General features: G+C 39.0%; 1 protein-coding gene across 1 annotated transcript in view; it reads right to left on the reverse strand.

Moving 5' to 3' along the window:
• LOC147458814 (FMN binding protein) overlaps positions 1 to 3961 on the reverse strand; it is a 109739-nt gene extending 105778 nt beyond the window's left edge. Inside the window, exon 1 of the mRNA XM_086510248.1 lies at positions 3726 to 3961. Within this exon, the coding sequence (XP_086366374.1) occupies positions 3726 to 3920 (195 nt within the window). The 5' untranslated portion in view covers positions 3921 to 3961. The remainder of the gene's footprint in view (positions 1 to 3725) is intronic.
• Between the last annotated feature and the right edge of the window lie 7772 nt (positions 3962 to 11733).

The following is an 11733-nucleotide window of genomic DNA, read 5'->3' on the forward strand; positions in this document are numbered from 1 at the left end:
GCGCTGAAAACGCAGATGCTGAAATCTGCATTTTCCAGGCTGAAACTGCAAACTTCGATGGATTTGACCGTGCGGCAAGGATTTGTTGCGGGAAGGTGAGATCTGCGAGGTTCGGGGGTTCTACTGCGGAATCTTGATGCTAAAAACTGAAAACTGAAAACGCTGGTGCTAAAGGTGATCTTGTCGCGATGGAACTACAAAACGCTGATTTGCCATGCTGATGCCAAAACGCTAGGGCCGAATATTATCCTGTTGCAAAAACGCTAGGGGTCTGCTGTGTCTGCCAATGTCGGGGCTGATCTGCAATGCAAAAACGCCAGGGTTGGGGGTGGCTGAAAACGCTAGGCTTTGCAAATGCAAAAACGCTAGGTCTGCTGATGAGGGGGGGATCTTGCTGAGAAGGTGCCTGTTGAACAAATGTTCCTGCTGCCTCTTCTATGAGAAAGTGCTAGTGCTAGGTTTACTTATATAGTTGCTTGCTAAAATTGCCCTACCTAGTTCCCAACAAAAGTCACTTAAAAATAATAAGTGAAAATTGGCTAAAATAGGGAAAATAGGTCTATGCAATGTAAAAATGCTCCTGATGGATTCTAACTGTAATCTGATGATGTGCAACCAGAGGATATGCATCTACTCTAAGTGTCTAGACATGCACGCTCTACGAACACACTCATAAAAGTGCCAAATCACTTCCTAAGCTAGGCTAACTGAACCCCTATCATGAAGTAGCTTGTCCACATACACATAGGGTTAGATGTGCGTGTGACATGCTTCTTGAATCAATTGCACACATCAACTGATCTATTGTGTCCAATTTCTGATCAATATTTTGCCAATTGCAACTTCTCTATTTTGCTAATCCCTTTATGAATCTGCTAGAAAAAATCTTGCAACATTGTAACTTTTCAAGAGATCTTGCCAATCCCTTTGATCACAACTTCCACAACACCAAAAACCATTGATTGCTATAAAAAGAACAAATCGTTTAAGCTTTGATACCACAATAACCAGCAAGCCACTGGCGACAATCACCGAACTTAGCCAAAATAGCACACACTTGAACTTTACTATCAGTAGTCGAGACACGCACCACTTCCAGATGTATTAGCCCCAAAGTCTGGTGCTCTTTTTGGTACTTCTTTTTATATTAAATAATCCATAGAGTACAATTTCCGAAGAGTCGTCTTCTGAATCCGTGCACCGCTGCATAGATCGCCCAGAGTAGACCCTCTAGGCTCATATTTAATGGCATCAAGGCCCAAAAGCAGCAGTCACAAAAGCCTACGCCCAAAAGCTCAATCTACTAAAAACATAGTGCCTCCCAAAATCTTTGCACTCGACTGCTTTCATGGCATCACCGAAAAGTGTTAGTTATGGCATCTCTATGGATTCATGTCCAAGACGGGCACCACGTCCCAATAGAAAAGAACAGACTGAACAGACTTTTAGCACTTCAATAACAACTGAACTGAAAAAAAGAGATGTCAGCGCAATTTTCGGAATTCTGCCACGTCATCAATTTGTGTGTGTGTGCGTAGGTCCTGCTTTATTTTAATCCTTTGTCACTTGGGGGCCCCATCGAACGGGGTCCCCATAAGTTGGTAGGACTTCTACTTGTTCTTCTTAGGGTTTAGGCCCCTCGGCCGAGACATCTACAAGTTGACTCCATTCTTCAGGGATTTGACACGTCAGCAGTTTGTTACAATTCATCTAGTCGGTCCCAGTTTCTCCAAGGGAGAGGTGACAGGGAGTGAGGGTTGTTTGTGGCTGTGCCCGACCAGAGTTAGGCAGTTTTCTCATGTCAGAATTCTCAAGCCATGTTTAGCTTGAGGTTTTGGCTTGGTTCCATGGCCATATAGGCTCCTGTAGCCTAGGATATTTTATCCCAGCCTCTCCTATTTTTTCCCCCTGAGCCCTATGGGCATTTGATGTCCTTTCCCTTGCATTTGCTCTTATTTCCCCATTTTCTAGGTCGTGGGATGCGAAGGACTGGGTTGTGCACCTTGATAGAGATCCTATATAGGGAGCAAGCGGGGTATCTTCAATTATGCAGCATATGAGCCTAGTGGGGGGCACCCTCAGGAGGCAACCCCTTGGGTGTAGATCAGGCCAAGGCTGGCAAGCAGTGCAAGACCTCTTCCTAGCATTCTTGCTCAGCTTCTCTAGTGTTTTTCTTATCAGCCCCAGCATTTTGTTGGGCAGCAATGTCAGTGTGTGGAGACCCTCTTACAGTGCGATTCCCTCCTCACGGCAGCCTCACATAGGCATTGTGATCATGCAATGGCAAAGCATGTTAGAGGTGGTACCCATGTGGAGACCGTGTCAGTGGTCTCATGTGTAGGAGCAGATGGTAGTAGCAATCGCATTTGTGTGTACCTTGGGTCTATCCACTGAGGCATGTCAGATCTTTGTCAGACCACCCTTGGTCACTTGTTTTAGCAGTTTGTTATTAGCATGGAGAGCCTTTCCCATCTCTCTCTCTCTCTCTCTCTCTCTCTCTCTCTCTCTCTCTCTCTCTCTCTCTCTCTCTCTCTCTCTCTCTCAAATGTCATGTCTCTTTACTACCTCAGTGATCTCTCTTCTCCACAGTTGCCTCGGTTCATGCATGTGGCATTGCAGGTGTTCTATTGTGTCAGAGGATCTTATCAAAGTCAAGCCAGATCGGAGTCGAGGTGTCCACCAGATCAAAGACCAGTTCTTGTCTTCATTGCATCTTCAGCTGCCTATTCTGATAAAAAGTTGCCTTGTCATTATATCCGTACTTCCTACGAATCCCGCTATGTATTGAATGGATAATGCTCTGATTACTAGTAACCATGAGTGTCCACCCCTTCCTCCACTTTTTTACTCTCGTTCCAACCTCCGCTATGGTTGAACTTTTCACAAGTTATCGTGCATATATGCGCATGAATGTGTTTTGGGCAACATGGCAAACTCTCGTCTGTAGACAAATTGGGCATGGAACCAAGCTTCCAAGTTGCTCGGAGGAAAAAAAGCTCAAATGGTCCAAGACACTTTTGTATGGCTTGTTAGTTATTGCGACCACTATCTGACACCTTTGTGAAACCTGAGGATTACAAGGAGGTGTGCAGCTGTAAAACTTTCAGCAGAGCGCAAGATAGACTGAAGGCTTTGACATTCATATAACAGCAATTTGTTGCAAGCACTAGTTCATGAGAATTTAATACCTGTGTAAAAGCCTACGGATTACAAATAGTTGTTGCGGTTGTAAAGTTTGAAACTTTCAGTGGCGCCCAAGATAGGCTGAAGGTTTTGACATTCCCACAACAGCAATTTGATACAACCGATGCAAATAAAATTTCAATGAGTGTCAAAAGTGCATAAGACCGCCTCTTTTTTTAACGAAATTGGTCTACAAACATCTTTACAAGAACCTCCCCAAAACTCCACTTTCTTCTCGTTATGTTCTTGTTATCATTTCCCCACCCCTCATTCCCGACATTTCTTTTCACCGGTTTGAGGCATTCTACTACTGCTTGTAGTCTTCTCATTATAACCAGTACCTACTCTGGATTCACGAAATTTGAGTGTACACGTGTGTGTGTGTGTGTGTGTGTGTGTGTGTGTGTGTGTGTGTGTGTGCGCGCATGCTGAACAAGCACAAATGCACACAAGCACGTGCTCGGACACCTGTATTCACGTATGATCCGAAAACACAGCTGAAAACCAGCGTTAGAAATCGAAATAAGAATTCTAGAGTGTACCATAGAAGGAGATGCAGCATCTGGAGCAGCGGTGGTCATGGCTATGGCAGCTAGACGTCTGCTCAAAGCGCGTGATGGCGCGCGTGAGAATACGAGATGCTGGTAAAACGAAGAGACCGAGTTTGGCTCGCGAAAGAGCACACGGCGAGCAAGGGGGACGCCAATGAGCCCGTGGGGGAAGACTGCGACCACCATCTTTCGAGATCTTCAAATGCTGGCGTGAATCACCATTGGTTGCCATTGCCTATTGGCACTAACTTTACCATTGCCGTTAAAAGAAAGGAATTTTGAGCATTGCGGGGAGGAATTTGGAGCCCATGGCCATCGGGGCTTGCCCAATGAAAAATTGGCATGTGAAGGTCTTGTGGTTTTGTGAAGTGCATGCATATGTTATTTTTGAAAATCCACTTTCTTTAGTGGTTTTTTTGTGGGGAATGCAAGGCGTATGTCTTTCTCTCTCTATCGATCGTGGTGTGAACTATGCTTCAGGTGCTCTCTCTCTCTCTCTCTCTCTCTCTCTCTCTCTCTCTCTCCCTCCCTCCTTCCTTCTCCTACGTGGTCTATTGTCCAATGCTAAGGCAACAAGTCTCACGAGTCACAGTTCACAGGTCAACACTAGGATAGCTTCAAGGCCTCAACCCTATCCTGTGCTGCCTAGGCTTATGCTCTCTTATTTGCAAATTTGAGGTGGTTTTTTATCTCTCACGGCTAGGTCTTCCTCTTCTTCAATTCTATTGTGGTTGTGTTAGAATTGTGGTTGTGTGCTCGGTTATTGCTCTATGATGGGCAAATCATCTCTTCTTTCATTATCTTTGGCTATATAATGATGGTAATGTATTTTTGGTCTTTACTATCATTACATTGATGGCATTTGCATACTTCAATTGCCTTACTAAGTGCAAGTTAGTGCTTATACACTGCCTAAGATGTATAATTGTTGTGATGGGACCCTCTATGCTGAAAAGGCCACTTTTTGAATGCGAGAAGTCTTGTAGCAATACAACCAAGAAAAGTATTGATTAAAGGAAGGCATGAAGCTATAAGCCGCTAAAAATAAATAATTGGTTTTGTGGAAGATGTTGGCTTCCTTATATCTTCCCAACATGTTCAACACAGCTTCGATTCGTTAAATCAAAATAAATTCAGCAAAAAACAATTGATTGGATAATCACAACTTTATAAAAACATAAACAAGAATCAGACACCATATTGGGTAGCAACCATCCCCCTCCATCAATATGATTGAGTATTTGCCTTGTGTCTCTTTATTTATCTCATAAAGCATAAATTACAATAAGATAAATATATGAAAGATAAGAGATCATGAGCTACGCAATCAAGAGAGTGTATGTCATGATTAAGAGAGAAAATTAGCATAAAAATATGGCAAAATTGTATATTATGTGCTTTGCTCTAATGGAGATTATAATGGCTCTGTTGGCTTGAAACACCAAATCACCTAATCTGGATACTTTCGTAGCACTCCTCTTCTTTGTGGAGGGTTAAGAAGATAATTCCTACTGAGAAAGTGTGGTGCACGCGAAGACATGATTTTGGGGTTCTCTTTCTCTCTTCATCCTTGCATGCATGTACCCAAAATAGAAGTTGTTGCTTTTCACTACTCTCAAAATATTAGGTAAAGTAGAGTTCTATGTACATTACTTCCTTTGGATGGTTTTTGAGAGCAAAATTAATAAAATGTCCAAAAGTGATAATAGTGATAACAATCCTCCCAATAGGGAAGCAACTCTACCCTTAGTTGTGAAAAATAGAGTGGACATGAGGTAAATCTTCACACGATACAACAGTAATAACACTCCTCCTCGATAGGGAAGCAACTCTACCCTTAGTTGTGAAAAATAGAGAAAACTCAAAAAATTTGTGAACACGAGGTAAATCTCCACACAATATATGTTGAATCAAGTAAAATACTAAGAGGGAACTTCTCACTGCTCATCATAATATTCTAAAACTAGGAAACCAAAAAGATAAGTGCAATCCACGTATCAAAATATCTACATATCTGAAAGAGATCTTTGTTAGTGAGTCCTCTAACAAAGACAAGAAGAGCATGAAAACAGTGAAAAGCAATCACATGTTACATTGTTCAAAAACCTCAGTCAAGTATTGCTCTAAATGATGCATTGAATAGTGATCAAAGGGCGAACCTCATATATCAAATACCACAGACTAACATTCAAAGGGCAAATCTCAACACCAAATTACCATTGAATGAATTATCAAAGAGTGAATCTCAAGTATGAAACACCATCATCATCAGCCAAAGGGCAAACCTCGAGTAAAGAATAAAAACTTTCAGCTTTTAGAAGTTTGATATGCTTTCAAGATACTAGGATGAGAGCGAAAAGACCTCTATGGCATCCACTTGGCGCTTTCAAGGCCATGATTCTTATAGTTGAGCAAATACTCGTGATGCAACAAACCACTACGTGTCAAAGTGTCTTGATGATCTATGATGGTCTCAGGCACAAGGATTTCAGAATCTTCCTCTAAAAAGGGTGGATCATCAATAATAGGAAATGATGGTAGAGAACCTTAGAAAGGAGGATGAAGACTTACAATAGTCAGGGAGAGCTAATAAAAAAGAATAAGCATTAATATGATTAACGATTTTAAAGGAACCATAATATCGTGGTGCTAGCTTGACAACCAAACTGGTCTCTACGCTCTTAAAGACATCTCTTTTCAATGCAAAGCATTGCAAAATCTCTCTCTTTGAATTCCATGGATTATCTCTTTTTATTTGTTTATTTCATATATGCATGTTGTGCTTTTTTAATTTCTTGTTTTACTTGCTCCAAGATTTGGATGTGTTGTTGAGCAATTTCATCAACATGTGGTACCTCACGAGAAATGCAAGACAAAGGAGTAGGCATTGAGTACCCATATACAATTTGAAATGGTGTTTTTTGTTTTGATGTATATTTCCCAAGTTCTTGGTCTCTCATATGTGTATGTTCTTAAAAGATCTAGAATGGTGCTTTTGGTTGCTTTTGTTTATCCATTAGATTCTTGATAAAATGTAGAAGTAAAGTTTATTTGAGTGCCCAAATTTTTGAAAAGTTTCACCCATAAATCATTGCAAAAACGTCTATCTCAATCAGATATAATAGATTGAAGCATTCCATGAAAAACAAAAACATGTTGAAGAAACAATAGAGTTGCTTGCTTAGTTGAAAGGGTCTTCTTACAGGGTAGAAAGTAAGCATGTTTGCTAAATCTATCTACGCTGATCCAAATCATATCATTTTGTGCACCGGTGAGTGGTAATGCAATGATGAAATTCATAGAAATGTGAATAAGTAAAGACATCGATAAACCATATTGCTTATCATGATGATGCTTGATGTGTTAGACAAACAAAGCACTGTGCAACATATGTAGCAACACCTTTTCAAGGGGAGTGCCAATAAAATTGAGATTCTACTATTTGAATATTTGTGGCAATCCCACAATGGACTATATAAGGTGGTTCATGGCACTCTTTAAGGATAAGTTGACGAAATGTAATGGTTACTCACATCCGTTTTTCAAAGAGCAAATATCCATCATGAAAGGGGTATTGTGCATGAACAAAAGATGTATGGTTAAAAAAGTAAGTATAAATATCAGCAAAATCATAGTCATGAGCATAAGTATCAACCATTTTTGCAAAACTTTCAGCAGCCATAATAGAAATGTTATCAACCAATGGCATGCAACTTAGTGCATCTGCAACCTTATTTTGATATTGAATGAGTGGATGAAAACTTTGAATAAAGGGACCCCACTTTATATGACAATCAAAGGTAATAGGTTGGGAAAGCAAATGTTGAATGCTTTGTTAATTATTTTTAATCAAAAAATCAAATCCCATCAAGTAATGTTTCCATAATTTCAAAGCATGCACAATAGCTAACTATTCTTTGTCATAAGTGCTATTATTGAGCTCAATGGGTTTCAACTTTCTACTTGCATAGGCAATGGGATGCTTATCTTGCATTAATACATCACCAATACCACGCCCATTAACATCAGTCATAACAAAAAAGAAGGGTCTTTTGAAATAAGGATAGAGGCATGTGTGAGTGCATATTTGAGTGTCCCAAAAGATATTTCAGGTTGGTCATTCCAAGTGAAAAATGTGTTCTTTTTCAAAAGGTTTGTGAGTAAAGCCAAGTATGAAAATTTTAGAACGAATTTTCTATAATAACTAAACAAATCAAGAAAAGAACAAATCTCATGAATAGGTTGAAGTATAGGCAATTATTTGATGCATTGAGCCTTCTAGGATCCACATGGATTCCTTCGTAGAGACAATGTGACTTAAATATTAAATCTCAATTTGAAAGAATGAACTTTTCTCAGGATTCAAATAAAGTTGATTTTCATGTAACAATTTAAAAGCCAAATCCAAATGTGCATAATTGTCTTTTTTATTCTTACTAAAAACCAAAATGTCATCAAAGAAAACCACAAACACAATCTTGATGCTTCCAAAAGATGCGATTCATCATACGTGAAAATATAGCAAGTATTTTTGTTAAACCAAAAGGTATTAGAAGAAATTTATCATGACCAAATTACAAATTTTAGATCTATCTTACTAAAAATGGAATAGGAAAACAATTCTTTATTGTGATTTTATTAAGTGCTCTAAAGTCTATGCACAAACAATAAGCATCATTTTTCTTTTTGAATATGAGAACTAGTGCACCAAAAGGTAACTTTGCATCTTGTCTTGCTTTATCCCAAGGGGGGATCATTGCCACCAAATTTACATGTTTTTGGACTCAGATTGGACTGGTTGTTTTGGCACGCGTTCACTAAAGAGCTTTGGGCAAGATTTTATGTCCTTCTCAAAAATGCAATAGGATGGCATCCCTTTTGTCATACTAAGGTTTTATCTAGGCTTCGCACTCTATGGTTTGAGTAAATTTAAGCTAGTTGTTGTGAGGGCAACCAAAGAAGTAACATCATTCTTATATCTCCTCATGGGTGGGACAAAGTGCTAATTGTCTGTATGACAAAAAGGATGACATCCGTTTTGGTCATACTAAGGTTTTATCTAGGCTTCGCACTCTATGGTTTGAGTAAATTTAAGCTAGTCGTTGTCAGGGCAACCAAAGAAGTAACATCATTATTATATCTCCTCATGGGTGGCACAAAGTGCTAATTGTCTGTATTATCTCTCAGAGTTGCATTCCAGCAATTTAGAGAAGCTAGAATATAGACACTATTACCTTATCTTACTTTTGTATGGAGTGTGCTTAGGTTTGATCACTTTCTCAAGAGAGCCTAGCTTGGGATCCAATAATTACTATGTTATGATCAACACGTCTAGTTTCGTAGTTTTTGTCTATTTTTATTTTATTGGCTTCATAACTAATCTAGTGTATGTTTTTTTTTAAAGCTTTTCTTTGCATGATATGAGTCTTGAAAATATTTTCAAATAGTAAGTTGTAGTATTGGCATGAAAATGCCCTAGGCATCAATCAGGTAGCCTATTTTCTAGCACAAGGCATGAATGTTTCAACACTGGACCATAGTGGCTTTCTTGTCTATGTTCTACTTTTTCAACAATCCAAGGTCATCATTCGTGGAGAATTTTATGGTCACCCTTTTGTCTACTGTGTAACAGGAATAACATATGTTTTTGCAATCACATTAGATAGCGAGACTGCACAACTGAGCTGGTAAGTGGCCTAAATGTCAGCTCAAGCATGGAATTGATCATATGTATTTCCATCTTATTACCGTCAGCAAGCATCAAAAAAGAATGTTGTGAATTTTGTTGATGAATTTGTACTGATAAATGGGTAGTTGTTGAAGTTCTAGTTTGTTGTTTATTGGTCATGTTTCTTTCCATCATGTTTACCCTTGTTACAATCAACAAAGATACTTCAAAATTTATCAAAGGTCTTGAGTACGTGACAGTTCACTCCAAGTCCTTGAAGCATATGTAATTGCAATGCCAAGAAGTAAGTTCTGATTTTGAATTGTTTTTAAGGATAATATGGTCAAGGTCTCATGGATTGCATGTTTCTGCTCATGTGTTGATTCTCATGAAAACTCCTTGGTTAGGGATATTATTTAGGCTTCCTTGGGCAAGGATATTATTTGGACTTGGTTGCCTCTGCATCATTTCAGATCTCTTGATACAAGTCATGTACGATGCAATATTGGTTGGTCTAACTCAAATTGATGCTCCACATTGACTGCTACAAGTTTTAGATAACTTGCTTTCCATGCATGTTTCTTATTGTTGTTTTGTTTTTCTTTTGAGCATGTTTTCAATAAAGACATTCACGGTCTTGTTGGCAGCAACAAATACAACGTTGTGAGGGGGTGAGTCAGGTATTAAGATGCATTAAGCAATGCCTTGAATATGAAGTTTTGCTAATGTAATCTAGCTTTCTTTCAATGGCATATGTTGTATATAGTGACATAACTCATGCTTACATGAATTTAATGAGTCAATATTTTTCTTCATTTTTTGAATTAGTTTGTATGCACCCGAGGCTTGCCGAGTGCCTACCAAATTCCATAGCATGCCCCATGTTGATGAGAGAATGAACAAAGTTGTTACTATTGTAGATTGTGTATCGAATATCACAAGGATGGTAGTTGTGAAGGTTGTTCAAAATAAGGCTTTGCATTTTGTACCACCTTGATTCTTGTTTACATTGTTGCAAATGATATTCATTTTTTGATTTTTTTTCTGTCAGTCAAAGGTTTCCCTTAGAAACAAAAGCATTCAAATGTGATCCTTGAGGTGAGCAAGTATACTTCAACCGTTTGGGTGAAGTATTGTAACCATCATGGCGGCAAGTTTGATGGATTTGATCTTTGTACCATATTATAGGCTTTTGCATGCAACGCACCATAGCAATTCTATCCATCATCCTTGTTGGGTGGTGAATCATATTAATGTGCATCAATTTTCAAATTTGCATAAAAGATTTGTATTGTAAAAAAAGAAAAAAATTCTCCCAAAGCTCATGAGAGAACTTAACCATAGGTTATAAAGGGCCGAGTTGAAATTCAAAAGTCAACGGTTAGAATGCCAATGCATGAGTACAACACAAAAATATATGTGTTTTCACATCTCCATTGTGGATTTAAAGCGCAAAATTCATCTAATTTGTTTGAAAAGTGATGTCACGCAATGATTCCCGCAATCGTTCATCCATTGGGCTCAAGTTCACATAGGTTATGATGTGCAGTGCTAATGCCAAAAGGTGTTATATTAGCAAAGGTGTCATAGGCTAATATGACATAGGCCTTAAATTATTTTATGGTATTTGTAGATTTAATAAAGTTTAATGTCATAATAATCAATATCTAATTCTCCTAAATGATTTTCTCATGTTAAACTGATCATTTAATATGGGGAAGTGCAAGAGGAGAAAAAGCTAGAATATTGGTTAAGCTAGTAGACCGGCCACAGTAGGGATCCAAAGGAGGGAAAATAGGGATCCAAAGGGGGGGCCATCTGCAAAAGAGCCATGTGCAACAATGGGCTAAAAGACCCTAAGGTTCAGCCCATTAAGACTTCCAAAATGCTAAGGTTCCAAAATTCAAAAGTTGTGTCCAAAGGTCAACCTTAAGGGAATTGGATGCTTTGTGTGTGTACAAAAAAGTCTTTGCAATCCCTACTTGGGAGGGGGCGAGCCTTGCATGTAGGGGATGAGAGAGAAAGCCACACACACACACACACACATAAGCTCCCTTTACACAAAGGGAATGAGGGACACATGTCAGCTCCCTAGGCCAGATGCCCAGAAGGTGTACCCAATTCCTATTGGATGGCCTTGGAGGTGGACCAATGAGAATTAGGCTAGAGTAAATCTAGTTTAATTAATTTAAAAACACTTAATAAAAGAACCAATGAGAATTAAGTCCTCTAGAAGACTATTGGACAGTCTCCCAAGGGATCCAATGAGCATTCAGCAGCCCAATGGCTTGCCTGATTCCTATTGGCCAGGAGACAAAGGGGTCCAATGAG

The sequence above is a fragment of the Adiantum capillus-veneris genome, chromosome 4, assembly GCF_014529385.1.
Source record: "Adiantum capillus-veneris isolate H3 chromosome 4, ASM1452938v2, whole genome shotgun sequence".
Lineage (NCBI taxonomy): Eukaryota > Viridiplantae > Streptophyta > Polypodiopsida > Polypodiales > Pteridaceae > Adiantum > Adiantum capillus-veneris.